The sequence below is a fragment of the Oryzias latipes genome, chromosome 21 (genome assembly GCF_053564925.1).
Source record: "Oryzias latipes strain Hd-rR chromosome 21, Olatipes_Hd-rR_3.1".
NCBI lineage: Eukaryota > Metazoa > Chordata > Actinopteri > Beloniformes > Adrianichthyidae > Oryzias > Oryzias latipes.
The window spans coordinates 10,091,208-10,110,763 of record NC_136257.1 but is presented as its reverse complement, the minus strand read 5'-3'; the positions used below and the strand labels follow the sequence as shown (position 1 = coordinate 10,110,763).

Below are 19,556 nucleotides of genomic sequence, written 5' to 3'. Positions count from 1 at the left end.
AAACAGTTTATAGTTAAACATGTCCTTAATTGAATCCCATTACAAAGGAGTTGTTGGGGCCACAAATAATAAATTTTGTAAGAGACACAGCAGCCGGATTGCACCAATTATGATGCATATAGTCTTATGAATGAAAAAGGTAGTGTATGGTGATTAGAAAGGTGGCAGAGTTTTTTTCGCAGGGTCGTCCTGTTTTCAGATGGACTCTTAAGTTTTTCACCATCAACAGTGTTGAGTTTGGGTGTTTAACGCATTCTCCCATGTTTGCCCACCCTCCTGCAGGATGGCTTTGTCGTGCGGATCTATACGATGGGTTCAGAGCCAGCTCTGCAGCAGGAACTGCAGCTCAAGCTGGCAAGGAAATGCCTGCATGCATGTGGTATCTCTCTGTTCGACCTCGAAAAAGACCTACACATAATCAGTAAGAGCTTTAACATACTCATACGATAAGCTTTGACTGGCCCATGTTTCTGTGCGCCTGCTACACAAATCTCAGTCTCAAGGTTTCTCCTAAGCTTGAGTTTCTTTTAATCTTTTATCTTTATTTCAAATAATATGCGTCTGATTCATTGAAATGTGACAAATGTAAATGAATAAAAACATAAAAATCCTTTTTTTCACAATGCAAGTTTAAATTTAAACAGTTGCAGCAGAAAACTACTAAAAAAATGTCACTAAGATGTAACCTTTGGGTGAAAGGTCTGGGTTGTAACCAGTTGGATATTCTCTCAGGTACAGGCTTTGATGAAGAGGCGGCATTGCTGGGAGCAGGCAGGGAGTTTGCTCTGATGAAAACAGCCTCAGGAAAGGTAAGTGGTGTGTTTTACTCCAACTTATTGAAAGGTCGTGGAACTTTCTCCACAAATGGGTTCAAACCTTGATTTTGGGGTCAAGGTTTTGTTTCCGGCTTTATTTGTGTATTTACAAAACAAAATATGAGGATAATCCTTTTTTAAATGTATTAAAAAGCAAGTAACCATAAAGAACAACCTTTCTTTTAGCTTATACTGAGCCTAGTGTAAAGTAGTAAAACTACATAAAACGTATTAAATTGATCACAACACACGTGTTTGACACTTCAACGTAGTCATATGTAAGCGTATGCAGTATGGATGCAACAATTTACTTGCCCCACGATTCAGTTCAATGGTGTAACTTAAGGTACGGTTTTTTACTTAAAGATTTGAAAGAACCCAATGTGTTTTTTTTTTCCTAAATCGACCCCTTTCATGTGACATCTCGGTGCCTGCGTGAACACCGGCACGGAAAAAAAAAGGCGTTTTACAGATCAGAACCAACGTCTGATTCCTCTTCGCCAACACACAAAAACACAAATCAGGGCAGCGGGGCCGTGAGGAAGAGGTCGCAGTTCGCATGGTGACAGGCTGGGTTACATATCATTCAGATTTATTCTCATATATTGACAAAATACTGAAAGCTTTTATGTTACAACAATGCAAGGAGCATCAATTGCATTAACATTGCAATGATATCTTATCATTCACATGGCATGGGTGGGGAGGACGGGGACTTTAAACAGCTCAGGCACATTCAGGCTCTGCCGGAACCTGTGTTGCTGCCGCTTCACATTTGTACGTGTTTGCATGTTTCTTTTCCACTACTCAATCACAGTAAAAAAAAAAACAACAAAACAAGTACTGGTCCCAGCATCGTTGAATTAACAGCCCCTTTTTAAAAGAGACGGATTGGCACCGGCACAGGATAAAATCTAAAAAGTACCCATTCCACAATATGTGTCACTTTTAAGACAATTAAAATGTGTTGTAGACCTACGTGAGACAAAATGTTCACTGTAGAGCAGGGGTGTCAAATATACGGCCCGCGGGCCTTATCCGGCCCGCCAGGTGGTTTACTCCGGCCCACACATGAAGAGTGAAAATCATAAGAGTGATTAAAAAAGAAAGCAATTTTCTAGTCCATTCCTGTGGCGAGTTATGATTTTTTTAAAGAAATAACCGAAATGTGCAATTCCGCCACTAGGGGGATCAAAGGAAAGGCAAAAACAGTTGAAACAGCATATCTCTGCACGTGCCAAAAGCGAAACATATGAGGGGCCGTATAAGACATTATTTATTCTGAACCATTCACATTCATACATTCTTGCTCTCACAGTCATATATACTCTCTTTCGCATACATATATTCTCTTACGCATCCATATATTCTCTCTCTCACATTCATACATTCTTGCTCTCACAGTCATATATACTCTCTTTCGCATACATATATTCTCTTACGCATCCATATATTCTCTCTCTCACATTCATACATTCTTGCTCTCACAGTCATATATACTCTCTTTCGCATACATATATTCTCTTACGCATCCATATATTCTCTCTCTCACATTCATACATTCTTGCTCTCACAGTCATATATACTCTCTTTCGCATACATATATTCTCACTTGCACATCCATATATTCTCTCTCTCGCATGCATATATATTACTTTACACATACATACATTCTCACTCTCATTGTCACTCTTAAAAAAGAATGTATGTATGTGAAAGACAAGTATATATGAACGTGTGAGGAAGAGTTTATATGTGTGTGTGAGAGAGGAGTATGCATGAAACGGAAGTGACTTTGGATGAAAAGGAAGGCACTTTGAATGAAAAGGAAGGCACTTTGCATGAAACGGAAGGCAGATGATTTCTCGTGCTCTGATTGGACGAGAGGCCGCCACCTCCCATTTTGAACAGACGCTAACACGAACCAATAAGAAGGCCATCGGAACCTTAAGAAATATTTTATCTTCACCTCAAGTGGTCACAAATCTGTCTGCATCTCTAGAGACACAAAGGAATGTCTCAAATACCAATAATGGTAATAGAAGTGCCACCGAAACAGAAAATCCGTATCCACCTTATTCCTAGCCCCCATGAGCCTTTGCGTGAATTATGGGCGACACTTCCTGTAGACGCTGGAACACGCATTTACATTAAAACAAATTCCTCTTGTTTTCGATCCATAACTACATATAAATGTGGGAAAACCAGCTGTCATTTCTTAAAAAAGGCAACGGTGAGGTGGAGATGAAATATTTGTTAAGGTTCCGATGGCTGCAGGACCCCCGTGGCTACTTCTTGCCGGTTCGTTTTTTTTTTAAATAAACTTTATTAACAATATCTTGCACATACAAAATACCAAACACAAAACTCCACTGTGTGCAAAATACAATCTTCACGTTCGCCATGAGAATGAACAAAAAAAACATAATGATAACCATGTAAAACAGGTTATGCAAAAAGAAAACAAAAATAATAAGGCAAAGGAATCTGTTAAAGTTTCAGGAGAGACCATGTTTCAACTGTTCTGACAGCTTTTTTGTTAGTGGAAGATTTAATACTGTTCACATACAAAACCATTTCTTTCTGAAAAACATAAAACACGTTTTTTTTGTTGGCATATTTACACTTGTGTATAAAGTATTTAGCCATAATCATAAGTAAATTAACTACATATATTTTTTCTGCATTAAGTCTTTCTTGTGTAAAATATCCAAAAATAATATGCTCGTAAAATAATCTATAATCTTCACATAGATGAGTTCTTATAAAATGTATCACATCTTTCCAAAATAGTTGAGTGAAAGAGCAAAACCAAAAAAGATGAGGCACAGTTTCTGGTGAGGAATGACAGAATGAACAGTTTATGTCCAGATCTTTTTTAAACTTAGTAAAGAAATGTTTCACTGGATAAAATTTGTGAAGAATTTTGAAAGAAATTTCTCTGATTTTATTGGTGATGAAATACTTTTGTGGCAGGGTCCAAACCTTTTCCCACTGAATTCTACATCCAAAGCTGTTCCAGTATGAGATAACATACGGTTTTGTGGCAATCTCATTTTGAAACAGAGAACGGATACTTTGATTATTCCTGCTAGCTGAAAAACATACCTTTCCACACCACAAGTCTGTTAATTTGGGATTTCTTGCTGGTTCATGTTAGCGTCTACACTGTAATCCCTAGCGAGTTGACTGAACTTAAAAATTATTGTGTAACAGATTACGCAACAGTTAAGTTATATTATTAAAACTTTTAAGTTAACATTTATTAAAATTCATATTGTCAGTTGGCTTACATTTGTATTATTTCATATAAAAAATATTAAGATTCCTCAACTTATAAAAGAGAGATTATTTACTTAAAGTTTTTAATATTTTCCAACTAAAAAACGCTTTAACTAACTATATTTTTATATTACTCAACTCATAAAATATGTAAAATTCACTCAAATGCTTTATAAATTTTTTAACTCATTAAATGTGTAGCATTGAAAATATTTAAAATTCTTCAGCTTAAAATGTATTCTAAACAGAGATATTGATACTGCCCCACTACATTTTAAAAGGCTAACATTGATAAAAACCAACAAACGTGAAGGCCACACAATAGTGATTGCATAATACACTTTTTTTGATTGCTCCTTAAAAAAAAGCACAAATATCAAGAGGATGAAGAAACAATAAGTGCAATAAAACTGCATTATAAGAGTGCCACACAACATATTGACAAAAAGAGTTGGTTTTGTATTGTACGGCAGAAAAAGCATATGATCACAACAAAACACATTAGTTACATAACACTTAAACCAACAAATAGTCCATTCTGGAAGACTCACTCAACGAAACATTCTTCAGCGTCAATAAATGTCCTTTCAGTGGTTTGCTGTCCTCAAGGTTCAAGACAGCATTCTGAATAAATATGAAGGCAAGTTCAAGTTTTTTGGGGTGCTGTAGGTCCAGAGCATAGATGTCCCCGAAGAGTTAGAAGAGATTAGTCAGCCAGATGTGTGGGACCACTGACGGCAGCATCAGGAGCGTCACCACGACAACTGAGAAGATACCCACAGCAGTGTCTGTGAGGTCTGGTATTCTGGAAAATACAAAACAAAAAACACAGATGAGTTCAGACCCTCAAAGATATTCATCATAATAAAGTCCAAAACTGACATTCCTGCCATCTGTCAATGGGAATCTTTTCATGCTAACATTCTGTTAGCTTTTAATCAACTGGCTATGATGTTTTAAGGACCAACTCCAATTAAAATTGTGTTTTTAAAAAGTTCTTTAGCATTTTTCTGAAGGAGGACATTTATAAAATAATTTAAGACTAAAGCTTCATTTTTCTTTATTCAAATAATGATGGATCAGGAGCAGAAAAGGTAAACGAAAATGTTCCCACTCCTTCCAATCAGGAGTCCCTGATGTTCGTCTCATCTTCCATCTCATTTTTAAAACCATTTAAAAATATCACTCAGTTTACAAACTACAAACAATTGCCCTATTTATTATGTCACTCAATAAAATCTCAATCAATATTAAAGGATTAGTGAAAACCATTGACAGGGAGTCGTTTGCACTTACTGTACAGGTCTTGAAGAAGTTGGAGGCATCTTCATGCAGATAAACAGGAAGTGCAAGGAGGACAAGTGCCCGTCTCATGTTCACGTCACGCTGGTCCTAAAAGAATAAAAAGAAATATCCATTACCTTTGAAGCAAATGCAGAGCAAACACTTCCAATATTTATTTAAGGAACTTTAAGAAATAATAAAATGATACCTTTTCTAGATGTCTATTTCTAGTGAGAGTACAATACAGTGTTCATGGCATGATCCACTTCAGGTCAAAGACCCAAAGTCATTTTTAAGGCAAGTTACACCTTGGCTTCTTACAGCTGTTATCCGTTTTTGAATTATGCACATTAGAAATTCACCTGGAGGTCATAAATCCTAACCAAGCTGGCCAGTTCCTGTCTGTTTTGGTGGACTTAGTCTCAGAAAAGGGCAGCTTTAAGTTACACAAACATGTAAAAACTGCACAATTTCCTCTGACTGCATCTACTCTACATAAATCCATTTCAGATCTTGACAGATGAGTTTTCATGGTTTCAAATGATGGAATGGTGCTAATGCAACATCATTTTATTATTGTAATATACTGTCATAAAGACATGACAATATTCCAAAGTGTTTCCACATACATGGCAGTGGAAACACTTTGGAATATTTGCTATGTAGTACTGCAGTATTATATGTAGTACTGCATAGTGCCAAAGTAACAGAACACAACTTGCACCTCCATTCCATTGTGCCACCTTCAGCCTGCAATCTAAATATGTTTAGTTCAAATGTAAATAATTTCAGCTCTATTTAGACCTTTGGCTAGTTAAAATGTGCATAAATGTTTCCATGCTGCCGTATAAATCTAATAATGGTAATAGTTCAGGATGAATATATTAAATAAGTATAAAACTCACCCACTGACACCTCTTTTCTGGTGAAATGGTGACTTTCTGGTGAACTTTCTGAAGTTCAGTTTCTGAAGTTCAGTATCTGAAAAAGTCCAAAAGAGATTTTTCAATGTTAAAAAATGTTTCAATTATATTCTGATCAAAAAACATTTATTGCACTACACAACCTATTGCATTTTTTGTTTTTTTAAAATAGCTCTAGACAAATAACTGATCAGGAGACAAGTTACCTGGCTGGCCTTGGCGTCTACCTGAGGTGAAACACTGAACACTCTGTAGTTCGGTACCTGAACACAACACGAGCACGTTGATTAATTTATTTTTACAAAAACCTTTTTTATAACGGAGATCAGTGATTTATAAAAGCTTAAAGCTGCATTCAAAACCCAATGCTTCCATGTAGCAACCAGGCCTAAAACTGTTGGCGGTAGCTCCTCCCACACAACCGTTAGAGGCTTTGAGTGACATTTTTGGACAAATGTCCAGCAGCAAACTTTAGCCACAGACAGAGGCCTCCAACGCGAATTTCACACGCGGATCACGTTTAGTGTGATTGCAGCATAACAGATCATTTCTACCTCTGAAAAAAAAAAAAAAACCTCATCACTGTCGTAACTTACGGGCAGAAATGCATTTTGGGTTTGGCTCGCCATACGTCTGCTAATATGACAAACTAATCATGTATGCATTGCCACATTAAGCTCTAAAACAATCGTAACACACATATGTTTAAACAACAGTAAACCACATTTACGGTAGTATAAGAGCATTCTTAAAGCATTCATTCAAAATAAACCATGAACGATACTTACCAAATTAAATCAGGGCTGAAGACAAGACGGCACCATCAGCGATGAGGCGGATGAAAAAAAAAAACCCGAGGTTGGGGCGTCTTGAAGCGGGACGAAATAGCAACGCTTTGCAGAAAAATAAAATGCTCGACTTTCAATTTCAAACGTCGCATACTCGCATTCGGCAAATCCAACATGGCCACCTGAGCTAACGTAGAGAAAACGAAAGACCCTCCCACCAGTACGTGATGACGTCATGACGCTACTTCAGGGATCTTAAAATTTTTGAGTGCTAGATACAAATAAGCTTTAAAATATTTAGCACTGTTAAGTTAAATTTGAAAAAATCTTGATAGAGCTTAATACTTTATAGTTGAATCAACTACAAAATGACATTTAAGTTGTGTAACCTTAATAGTTATGAGTCAGTACAAGTGATAGGGTTTAGAGTGTGTTCAAAATGGGAGGTGGCGGCCTCTCGTCCAATCAGAGCACGAGAAATCATCTGCCTTCCGTTTCATTCAAAGTGCCTTCCTTTTCATTCAAAGTGCCTTCCTTTTCATCCAAAGTCACTTCCGTTTCATGCATACTCCTCTCTCACACACACATATAAACTCTTCCTCACACGTTCATATATACTTGTCTTTCACATACATACATTCTTTTTTAAGAGTGACAATGAGAGTGAGAATGTATGTATGTGTAAAGTAATATATATGCATGCGAGAGAGAGAATATATGAATGTGCAAGTGAGAATATATGTATGCGAAAGAGAGTATGTATGACTGTGAGAGCAAGAATGTATGAATGTGAGAGAGAGAATATATGGATGCGTAAGAGAATATATGTTTGCGAAAGAGAGTATATATGACTGTGAGAGCAAGAATGTATGAATGTGAATGGTTCAGAATAAATAATGTCTTATACGGCCCCTCATAGAAACATAACAGCTCTGCGTCTGGGTAAGATGCACCTTTATGAGCCTTACCGCTATTATCTTGCTATAAGGATGATCATTAGCGACTCCCTAATGATCAAAATGTCAAACGTGAAGTGGAGTGGGTGGCCGTGGTGCAGCGGTAGGGCGGTCGACCCATGATCGTAAGATTGCAGGTTCGATTCCCGCCTTGCACGCCCATGAGTCGAAGTGTCCTTGGGCAAGACACTGAACCCCACCTTGCCTCTGGTGGTAGGCGGGCGCCTGTGTTTGGCAGCGGAGCCGCCACCAGTGTGTGAATGTGTGTGTGACTGGGTGAATGGGTCTGTGACTGTAAAGCGCTTTGTCCTTGTAGGAAGAAAGGCGCTATATAAGTATACCTCATTTACCATTTACCAAGAGCCTTCCAGGAAAAATGGACAGAGTTTTTTCTTTCTTTCACGAAGCTGAATGCAAAACCCAAATGCTTTGTATGTCATCAAAATCGCAGTGCTCAAAGAATATGACATTCAGCACCACTAAGAGACTCACCATAAAGAAAAGTTTCTGGATAGCTTCACTGTCAGGTGTAAAATATTCAGTCTGTATAAAATTAAATAGACCAACTTTTCTTCAATTGAAATTAATTTTATTTGAGATCCATTGGCCCCAAGTGATTAGGCTACTATGTTGATTGAGGCATTTTTTCCAACTGAGTAAAAAACTAAAACAAAGCTGTTATTTTGCTTTTATGTTACTGGTCTGGCCCACTTGAGATCAGACGGGTTAAATGTGGCCACCGAACTAAAATGAGTTTGACACCCATGCTGTAGAGTCTTCTGACAGCTGTAGGCTGCCACACTTCCCATTTGACTGCGGGGATCCATCGTTTTCTGTCTTCATCCCACAGAAATCTGTTAAGAGAGACGCTTGAATTTGGAATCTTTCTGTTGTAACGACCAACCGTAAGGCATGTGTACCATAAAGAAATTTGGTGGCTATTTCTCTACACCAAAGTCGCTGGATGTATCTAAATAATGTGGGTTTGACTCCCAAAATGGCAGACAGTGATGCATGTGTGACGACATTGCAAGGGGTCAATTGTAGGTCAGGGAGGTTGTTGTTTGCACATTTTTCTTGTGCTTTTGTTTTTTTTATTAAATCCCAAACTTGATGTGGAAGTAACACCAACCAAGAATGGCAGAAAGTAGGAGCACCTGTCCTGTCTTGACACAAAGATGTCTCATGACGTGGACTTGATTTTGTCAGGTATGTTGTTAGTGACAGATTGCTAAAGCCTTGTATTTGTTATGCAGAGGGTATAACTTGCTCCTTGTTGGTGCTTTTTGCGTGTGAAAGTGAATTGTAGAAGTATGAGATCTTCTAAGCATTGTTTGTGGTTTTTTTCATATATGCAAATGTCAAAAAGTAGTAAAACTGCAGCAAAGCTTCAAATTCATTTAATTTTTCATGGCTGTAGTTTTGAAGAACAGTACCATTGTTTCTTTCCCTTTGGTATGTGTAAAAATAATTGTCATCTCTTTTCATTTTAGATTTATTACACTGGGAAGTATCAGAGCTTGGGCATAAAACAGGGTGGCCCATCAGCAGGAAAATGGGTGGAGTTACCCATCACAAAGTCTCCTAAAATTGTTCAGTTCTCAGTCGGCCATGATGGTTCCCACGCCCTTTTGGTGGCTGAAGATGGAAGTGTGTTCTTCACTGGCTCTGCAAGCAAGGGAGAGGATGGGGAGTCGAGTAAGAGAGTTTATAATGATTATAATTTATAATTTTTTTCAAAATTTAAATCTGATTTTTTGTTGGGTTTTTTTTCTCCAGCCAAAAGTCGCAGACAGCCCAAGCCTTATAAGCCCAAGAAAATGATCAAGTTGGAGACAAAGACAGCCGTCTATACAGCATGCAACAACGGCAGCAGCAGCATCGTCACCAAGGATGGAGAGCTGTACATGTTTGGCAAAGATGCTATTTACAGTGACAGCACCTGTGCGTCCTCAAAATCATTTCAAAGCTTTTTTTCCAATATACCTTAGACAAAACACTTTTAGCTTGTCGATTGATATTAACCTCCCTTACATCTGCTTCTCATCACAGGTCAGGTGTCGGACCTGAAGGGTCACGTTGTAACTCAGGTGGCAATGGGTAAAGCTCACACCTGTGTTCTCACCAAGAATGGGGAGGTGTGGACATTTGGAGTGAATAACAAAGGCCAGTGTGGCAGAGATACTGGAGCCATGAGCCAGGCAGGAAAAGGTGAGCAGACTAGCAGGAGAGGAAACGACGGTAACCTCATACAATCAGTATCCTGTTCTGATTGTATTTCTGGGTTTGCCTGCATTACAGCATTTGGAGTAGAGAACATGGCAACAGCCATGGACGAGGACTTGGAAGATGACATAGAGGAGAAGGAGGAGAAGAGCATGATGTGCCAGCCAGGCATGCACAAGTGGAAGCTGGACCAGTGCATGGTTTGCACCGTTTGTGGAGACTGCACCGGTTATGGTGCCAGTTGTGTCAGCAGTGGACGGCCAGACAGAGTGCCAGGGGGGTAAGTCACAATCGGCAGATGGTCATAATCCCCATTGTTGATCATTCTGACTAAATATGCTTATTTTTCTTTCTTTTTGTTTATTAGTATCTGTGGATGTGGGTCTGGAGAGTCTGGCTGCTCAGCTTGTGGCTGCTGCAAAGCCTGTGCCAGAGAGCTTGACGGTCAGGAGGCCCGGCAGAGGGGCATCTTTGATGCTGTGAAGGAGATGATTCCTCTGGACCTGCTGCTAGGTATTTGATTCTTAGTCCTTCTTGATTTCATAGGATGAAAACAGAAACAGTTTCTGTCATTTTAATTGCAACCAATAAGGTGTGTTCTAAAAATTGGGATGCTGGTTCATCTCTGTCAATATTGGTTTGATTTTATCTTTTCATGTGTCCTTTGAGACTTTAAGCCACTCTGGAAATAGAAATTAGGAAACAAATTCAGTGCAATAAATACATTATAACAAATTAATATTATCAAGGTTACAAAGGGGATTTCTATCAAATTCTTTTTAAATTGTTTAACACCAAATACTAGTCGAATTGAAGAAATTAAGGATCTTCTTGAGAAGACAAAGTTTATTTAGGTAAATAAAATTAAGGTTTGACAATACAGTTTGTGGGGAACAGTTTAAATGTTTCATCTTTTGGAGGGACACTAGTTGCAACCATCGGCTGTATAAAGAACTGGACTGATTGAGTGTGACGTCACCCATAAAACAATGGCTTACTTCCAGCTCCGACAAAATTAAGTCAATTCAGTCGCCATTAATTTGCAGATGCCGCCACGTTGGAGCCAGACAAATCAGTAAGCATTGCTTGGTCTGAGTCGGTTTGAGCCTATGGCAACCACAATCACCAATCAGGACTGAGCTTGTTGGAGGTCCACACCCCTACCACTTGAAAGCGGGATACAAAAAGTCGTTTTGAACATTGGACTTGAGGGCCAGCAGAAACCATATAACCCTTTTAGTGAGGCCTCTGGTCAGTTTATAACTTGATTAACTTGCAGTGAAGAAAAAAAAAATCTTGAAATAAAAATTTGGATTAGCAAGAACACAGTAAAAAAGAGCAAGAATGGTTTTTTGGACACATATAATGACTGACTAAAAGCTGTTCGTTTCTCAGTCGAAGTTTATGGGATTATGGCTTCTTGGAACCAGCGAGTACTTCCTGGGAGGGAGGGGTCACTCACTCCAGTTCTCATGTACAGTCAATGATTACGATGCATGCATGGAAAATGGTATCTTCCACCTGATCTAATTCATTATGGCGGACTCACGGTTCAAGCAGACATTTCACCTGAAGTTGTAAACTTTTATTAAGCATGTAAATAGCATCCCTTGTATTTCAGGTTATTTTGCTGTTCTAACCAAAAAAGCATGTGTTGACATTGTTGCACAAACATACGTTGTTGCTTTTGCTTGAAGGCTCTTCTCTTCATGCTGTTGTGGCCTCCCATCCTTCTGTTATAACTGCTGATGAAAGTCGTTGCTTTTCGATCACGCCTCCCCATCACTCATTGATGTGTGTCTCTTCTGTTCTGCTTCATTCTCCCTCCTCCTTTTGCACCATGCGCCGGTGCCCTGTGCCTGCCACCTTTTTTTTGTTTTCAGCTGTGCCTGTCCCTCCCCTTCCAGGCGTGAACATCGAGGAGCACATTCAGATCCGTCAGGAGGAGAAGCGGCAGAGGATCAACCGCCGGCATAGGTTGGAAGAAGGAAGAGGTATGAGCCTCAAAGAGACTGGAGGAATTTAAAAAAACACTTTTGGGGGGGCTCAAACCTCTATGCAAGGCTTTTCCAAAGCCCCCATGCTCCTGGTGCTAGTCCTTGGATGTAGTCCTTTGGTGTCCTCCCCCTTGCTTGTGTCTACATAATTTCTTAGTGTGTGCTTGTGTGTGTTGTGCTGTGGTATTATCATGTGTTCTTTCCCATTTGTGAGCATTGTGCATGCATGTGAAAGTTTTTTTCTCCCCCAGGCCCCCTTGTTTTCCCCGGTCCCATTTTTATGAACCAGCGTGAGCAGGCCCTAGCCAGAGTAAGACCCCTTCAGACACTAAGGCATAAACGGGACAAGCACAAAGGTACTTCACTAACTTAGCAGCTGCAAAGGCACCCCCTTTGGTTCATCTGCCAGTCTGGCTGTCCGTCCCGCCTGCCTCCTCTTTCACTTTTCTGAAAGCAGAATTTTGTGTCCTCACTGGGTCTGGTGGTAACAAACCGTGGCGCTAACTTTTTGGGTTTTACCAAAACTCACAGGGGATGAATGACACTGGAGTCTTCGGGTTTGATTGAATACTACTGAGAACAACCCTAGCTTGATATGTGACATAAGAAATGTAGCCTTAGTGTGATTTATTTATTTATGTTGTTTTTTTGTGTCAGATAGTGAAGTTACCTTGGAAACAGGGTTTTATATGTTAAAGACCCACTCTGCTCATCTTTTAATCTATTGTAAAAGTGTTCCCAGTGCTGTTTTCATTAAGATTATGCTTTTATTTATTTTATTTTATAGCAAAAATCTGTCATAATCTTGGACATACTATGTGCAGACCGGCTGTAATTCATTAACAACTCACCTCTGAGTTGTGGGGAATGTCTACTAGCGTGGAGCAACCCTGGCCCCCCCTTTCTGTCATCCATGACCAAAAGTTATTTGTTGACATGCTCTTTTGCTAGCATTACAGCCCGCCACTCCCCCAACCTTACTGATGCAACAAAAATGGCGAGCAATACTGCAGCTGTCCACCCGTACAGCTTTGAGCCAGATTCCAGCTTAGCCACAGAAAACAAAGACGTTCATGGATGTACTCCTCTACAAGTGGATGCATCAGAACGGAGCAGAGCAGGAGCTTGTGGCCCGCCAATAATATTTTCTACGTCACAAAGAGGTTCTTTTTCCAACTGGATTTTTTTGTCTCGAGTGTTGAGATGCAATTTTAAGCTTAGTTTTCTTTAAACATGTGTTCTTTCATCAGAAAAATGCCACAAGAACCTTTTAAAAATGTCAAAAACACAATTTTCATCTGAGTGGGTCTTTCAAGAAAAGTGATTATTTCAACACACAAACATTAATTTTATAGTTTTGAGATGATCTTAAACTAAATCGTCTCATTTGTATTTAGTTTTTTTAAATTCAGGCATTTAAACACAATTTAAGTATTTTTGTTATTTTCTTTAGACTTTTATACTGTTAAAAAAAGTTTATTTTACCAAGAAAAAGCATTTCTGTTCTTTCTAAAGCAACTCCAGTAATCCTGTAAGGCAGGAAACGCACCGAGACCAACTGTCACACCTCCATTAGGAAGCTTTTATCACAAAATTCCCAAGAAAAGCTGTTGAAACACAGGTGTCTCAAATGATCTCCCTGATCTTTCTTAAAGTGGGGATCATCTGCTGCCTATCTGATCTATATTCTACTACAAAAGTCATTATTTTAATATCCTTTCAGAAACTGCAACATAAACGTTCAAAATGTTCTCTGGAGACAAAAAAAATTCTGATTGACGTTCAGCTGTGTTAACTTTTGTCATGAACAAAAAGGTGCTTTCTATACAAGTCTCTATGAAATGAAAACATTAAGAACCAGCTCAGTGAGCATCAGTGGTTTCTGAAAAGATCCCCAAAAAGACTTTGTGTTCATAACCGAACATGTTTGTACTAATGTTTGAGAGTTGTGTGCTGAACTTTTCACTCTGCAGTTCAAAGCTTTGGTGTGTAAGGTATTCACTGTTTACCCACTGGGAAGATTTGATATTTTTCTTCTTCACCTGACTTCTGCTGCAGAAATGACTGAAATTTTCAGAGTCCCAGTCAAATGAGAAGTGATGCTCATGTTTATAGATAGATTTAAACTAGATTTGAGTCACCTTGTCCACTGCACCATCTTCCAGTCTTTTCCTGGATAAGAAAAAAGTGTAACGTATTAAAGAATAAGGATGTCAAATCCTTTGCAAAACTGTCTTACAGTAATAATCCAACTTTTTACCTAAAGCTTCTTTGCTGCAGAGCTAATATTGCCTTTTTTCCTTTCCAGCATCGTTTCCCCTTTATCCCTCCTTCTTTTTTGAGGCTATTTTTCCCCTCCAGCTGTTTTTCAGGATTGTGCTGAGACTTCCTCCTCAGCGGTCTCAAACTTTAGGCACGTCTCAACTTTCTCCTCACACATGTTAATGCTGACGCTTGTTTTGTAGATGGCAGCAGTGAACGTGGGGAGAAAGACGCCAGCAAAATTACCACCTACCCGCCTGGGACGGTGAGGTTTGACTGCGAGCTGCGGGCTGTGCAGGTCAGCTGTGGGTTTCATCACTCAGGTAGGTTCTTTAGACATAAGAAGACAAGATTTGATTCAAAGAATTTCGCAGAACTACAGTAGTGGTTATGTTTTTGTCCAGTGGTGCTGATGGAGAACGGTGATGTCTACACGTTTGGATACGGCCAACATGGACAGCTTGGACACGGAGACGTCAACTCCAGGTACCAGGGACTTTGATCTTTTTGAACTTTCGGGACTAAAGTTGTCCTTTCTTAACCTCTTAATTGAAATGTTTTTCTTTCAGGGGTTCTCCGACTCTAGTGCAGGCTCTTCCAGGTCCAAGTATCCAAGTCACAGCAGGCAGCAACCACACGGTGGTCCTCCTCATGGACGGGCAGGTCTTCACATTTGGTAGTTTCTCGGTAAGAAGTTGTTGACATCTATACGGTGCTGTCTGCACTATAAGGTGCACTTGAAAGCCTTAATTGTAGCGATGCATGAACGCTGGACTTTTGAACGTGGAAGCCCAGCTTATCCCTTGTGCTATCTTGTGGGGTCCAGACGTTGTGGGCTCCCAACGTTAACGTGCCTTGGAGGCACGTTAACGTTGGGAGCGGGGTCATCTGGACCCCACAAGATAGCACATGGGTGATAAATGACAAAATTTGGAAAATAGACCATTCATAGCGTGGAAAATACAGTAACAATTTAAAAACATGCATATTATCTGTTTGACATCATCTTTTCTAATTGGGTCCAAATGTTCCATCACTTCTCAGAAAGGGCAGTTAGGCAGACCCATCCTCGACATGCCCTACTGGAACGCCAAGCCATCCCCGATGCCCAACATTGGAGCAAAATACGGACGAAAGGCAACCTGGATCGGTGCCAGCGGAGACCAGACGTTCCTGCGGATCGACGAGGCTCTCATCAACTCTCATGTCCTTGCTACGTCAGAAATCTTTGCCAGCAAACACATCATCGGGCTGGTTCCCTCCTTCGTGTCGGAACCACCTCCGTTTAAGTGTTTGCTCATCAACAAACTGGATGGCAGCTGCAGAACCTTCAATGACTCTGAGCAGGAGGATCTGCAGGGCTTCGGCCTTTGTTTGGATCCAGTTTATGACGTCATATGGAGGTGACACAAGACCACTACCTCTTATTATTTCATCGACTTAATTAGCAAAATGCTGTATTCAAATTTGTGCACAATTTTACTAATGTTTTATATATCTTGAAGGTTCCTGCCTGCCTCGAGGGAGATGTGGTGCTACAATGCTGTGATAGCCGATGCCCGGATGCCCTCCGTGACAGATCTGCAGGATCGCTGCAGCATTCTCAGTCCAGAGCTCGCATTGCCCTCAGGATCACATGCAACCACGACGCGCTCGCATGGAGCCCTGCACATTCTTGGTAATTTTGAATTCCAATACATTCAACCCAGTAACTCATGATTTATGGTAAAATTTTTTCTATTTTCTTGTAACAAAGAAAAACAATGTAAATGTATTATTGCAGGCTTTAAAGGGTGTTCCGATCGTTTGTGGAAATATTTTATTTCTTTTCATGTCTTCACATCTTATCTTTTCATTAATGTTAGACGATTATTGGATTAAGACTTGATGCCTTCAGTAGAGTGTTTTAAAAGCTTAACCATCATTTTCTTAAAAAAAAAAACAACCTTTAAGGCTGCTTGGACACGCTGGCAGCCATGCAGGAACTGAAAATGGGCATATCGAACGCTGAAGAAGAAACCCAGGCAGTGATGAAAGTTTACTCCAAAGAGGACTACAGCGTGGTGAACCGATTTGAGAGTAAGGGAATTTTATACTTTTTGAGTGTAAAATCAGTAAAGAAGCAGAGGCTTATTTAAAGTTAATGTACATTTATGGACAAATATATAATGGTCTCAAATATTATAATTGAATTATCTCTAGTTACATGAAGAAACACCTGAGCGTCTTTGCAGTGTGCTAAGCTTCTGTTAATGTGCGACCTTGCAGGCCACGGCGGTGGTTGGGGTTACTCGGCGCACTCTGTGGAGGCGATACGCTTCTGCGCGGACGCAGACATCCTGCTGGGTGGTTTGGGTTTGTTTGGAGGACGTGGGGAGTACACTGCCAAGATCAAGGTGAGCAGTCCTTTAATAGTCTCACAAATTTATGAATTGTTTTGCTTTATATTTTTTTCTCTAACGCCCATATTGCTAATTTGTAAAACTGGATCTTTAGGGTTTTTGTGCTGGAATTGGTAGATTTTTTAATGCTAACATTTAGAAAAAAAAACAAGCAGCAAAGCAGTTTTTCTGTTGCGAAAAGCTAGAAATGGCATTAAAGGAAAACGTATTCAATTTTATTAATTGGAAATTGTGGTGAAAAATATAAACAAGATAATAAAAATGCACCAAATTCTTATTAATGTGTACAAAAATCAAGTTTTAGTAGGAATTTTAACTTTGAAGAAATATTTATCTGTTAACGTGCCTCCAAGGCACATCAACGTTGGGACTGGGGTTATCTGGACCCCACAAGATAGCACAAGGGTTCAAATAAATGTGTGTGTGTGTGTATCTATATGTATGTATATATATATATATATATATATATATATATATATATATATATATATATATATATACATACATGAATTATAAAACTTTTTTTCAAAATTGGTAATATTGTGTAGCTGTTTGAACTGGGACCTGATGGGGGCGATCATGAGACAGATGGTGATTTGCTGGCTGAGACAGACGTTCTGGCTTACGACTGCGCTGCCAGGTAAACTCCTCATCCACACCTTGTTATTCTGAAACCATCATCAAAATAATTGACAGTTGTTGATAAATGATATTTCATTTTGTAGAGAGAAATATGCCATGATGTTTGATGAGCCGGTGCTGCTTCAGCTGGGATGGTGGTACGTGGCGTGGGCCCGGGTCTCTGGTCCCAGCAGTGACTGTGGCTCCCATGGACAGGCTACAATCACAACTGATGACGGGTAAAACTTAGCAGTTTACAAATTAAACAAATATTCTCAAAATACATAGATTTGTTTCTATTAGCAAACAGAACTACCAGTCACTTTATTTCTCTTATAAGATCATTCTTTGATTGTGTCTTCTTCTGTTTTTTTTTTTTTTTTCCAGTGTGGTCTTTCAGTTTAAAAGCTCCAAGAAGTCAAACAATGGTACAGATGTTAATGCGGGTCAAATCCCTCAATTACTTTATAGGTAAGCAAATTTTTATACATGTATTTAAAGGTTTTAAAGCAAAAAAAAACAGTTTTTCTTTGATGATAAAATATTTCAACGCTTCTTGACTTTAGGCTTCCTTCAAACGATGGGAATGCGTCCAAAGGGAAACAACAGACGAGTGAACCGGTCCACATCCTCAAACGCTCTTTCGCACGTACAGTCTCAGTGGTGAGTAACTCCTCCTTTTTTTTTGGTCTGTCTTTACGTTGCTGCTCATGGCTCTGAATGCCTCCCGTAGGAGTGTTTCGAGTCTCTGCTCAGTGTCCTCCATTGGAGTTGGACCACTTTGGTTTTGGGGGTTGAGGAGCTGCGAGGCCTGAAGGGTTTCCAGTACACAGCCACCCTGCTAGACCTGGAGAGGTTGCGCTTTGTTGGCACATGCTGCCTCCGCCTGCTCAGGGTCTACATCTGTGAGATCTTTCCAATCGCTGGTAGGCGCGCCAACCTGTTTGATTTGTTATGAGGAAATTGTACTTTCAGCTCCAGATGTTTTACATGGACAAACACAATTTCCGATACATTAAAGCCTTTTTTTAGGTTACTTGGTATAGAATATATAAACAAAAGATTACTGTGGATATAAAGTGTCTGTCTTCTGATGGTTTCTAGCCAGCACTAAGGCTGTGGTGGAGGAGTCCAGTAAGCTGGCAGAATGTGTGGGAAAGACACGCAGTTTGCTGAAGAAGATTCTGTCCGAAGGCATGGACAACTGTCTGACCAAACTGGACAACGACCCTCAGGGCTACTTGTCTCAGCCTCTCACACTGCTGGAAGCCGTGCTGCAGGAATGCCACAACACCTTCACCGCATGCTTTCACTCCTTCTATCCGACTCCAGCACTGCAGTGGGCTTGCCTCTGTGATCTGCTCAACTGCTTGGATCAGGTAAAACGATTTCACAAAAGATGTGTGGTCTCTAGAATTTCAGAAGACTCGCATGTTTAAAACGTTTCTGTCTTTGTGTTTCAGGACATTGCCGAAGCCAATTTCCGCACATCGAGCAGTCGTCTTCTGGCAGCTGTGATGTCAGCTCTGTGCAACACCTCCGTCAAGCTGACTTCCATCTTGCCTATTGCATACGATGGAGAAGTGCTGCTGCGTTCACTGGTCAAACAAGTCAGCACCGAGAACGACTCCGCCCTTGCTCACCGCTTCCCTTTACTAGTGGCTCATATGGAGAAGCTAAGTCATGTTAGTTGGCTGCTAGCCTTTCAATTCAACAACATTATAATATGTGTGGTCAGTCAGTAAACACAAATGTGTTATGCTACGTTCACACGCACACGACGAGCGAAACGTGACATGTTGAACATGTGTTTTACCCATGGTGTTCACACTGGATACGCATGGAGGGGCCTCTTTTTCTTTCTTTTTCTTCTATTTATTAGTGCGTGTACACCACCTACAGTTGGAAAAGGCTTGCTGTGAAATGTCAAAGTGGTACAAATCTTGCTCCAGACTTTTTCTTTCACAGCACAGCTCTATTCCGATATACACAAAAAGGAA

General features: G+C 39.9%; 1 protein-coding gene and 1 long non-coding RNA gene across 29 annotated transcripts in view; one reads left to right on the top strand and one right to left on the bottom strand.

Moving 5' to 3' along the window:
* Nucleotides 1–19,556, top strand: part of mycbp2 (MYC binding protein 2) — an 80,491-nt gene that overhangs the window by 18,292 nt on the left and 42,643 nt on the right. For 23 of the 28 annotated variants that reach the window (XM_023950841.2, XM_078940049.1, XM_023950839.2 and 20 more), the window contains exons 10-32: nt 283–421; nt 733–809; nt 9,542–9,746; nt 9,828–9,992; nt 10,101–10,259; nt 10,350–10,554; nt 10,642–10,787; nt 12,158–12,268; nt 12,523–12,627; nt 14,737–14,856; nt 14,938–15,019; nt 15,103–15,220; nt 15,578–15,936; nt 16,039–16,211; nt 16,487–16,612; nt 16,802–16,929; nt 17,484–17,575; nt 17,661–17,795; nt 17,944–18,027; nt 18,123–18,219; nt 18,290–18,482; nt 18,661–18,935; nt 19,020–19,241. In XM_023950841.2, coding sequence (XP_023806609.1) covers nt 283–421; nt 733–809; nt 9,542–9,746; nt 9,828–9,992; nt 10,101–10,259; nt 10,350–10,554; nt 10,642–10,787; nt 12,158–12,268; nt 12,523–12,627; nt 14,737–14,856; nt 14,938–15,019; nt 15,103–15,220; nt 15,578–15,936; nt 16,039–16,211; nt 16,487–16,612; nt 16,802–16,929; nt 17,484–17,575; nt 17,661–17,795; nt 17,944–18,027; nt 18,123–18,219; nt 18,290–18,482; nt 18,661–18,935; nt 19,020–19,241 — 3,516 coding nt within the window. The remainder of the gene's footprint in view (nt 1–282; nt 422–732; nt 810–9,541; nt 9,747–9,827; nt 9,993–10,100; nt 10,260–10,349; nt 10,555–10,641; nt 10,788–12,157; nt 12,269–12,522; nt 12,628–14,736; nt 14,857–14,937; nt 15,020–15,102; nt 15,221–15,577; nt 15,937–16,038; nt 16,212–16,486; nt 16,613–16,801; nt 16,930–17,483; nt 17,576–17,660; nt 17,796–17,943; nt 18,028–18,122; nt 18,220–18,289; nt 18,483–18,660; nt 18,936–19,019; nt 19,242–19,556) is intronic. The other 5 variants (XM_023950842.2, XM_023950827.2, XM_078940051.1 and 2 more) reach the window with 3 other exon arrangements.
* Nucleotides 4,718–7,228, bottom strand: LOC144988866 (uncharacterized). The gene is made up of 5 exons (XR_013652918.1): nt 7,093–7,228; nt 6,511–6,567; nt 6,287–6,362; nt 5,394–5,489; nt 4,718–4,902 (listed from the first exon to the last, which is right to left on the bottom strand). It is a non-coding gene; the product is annotated as an uncharacterized LOC144988866 (long non-coding RNA).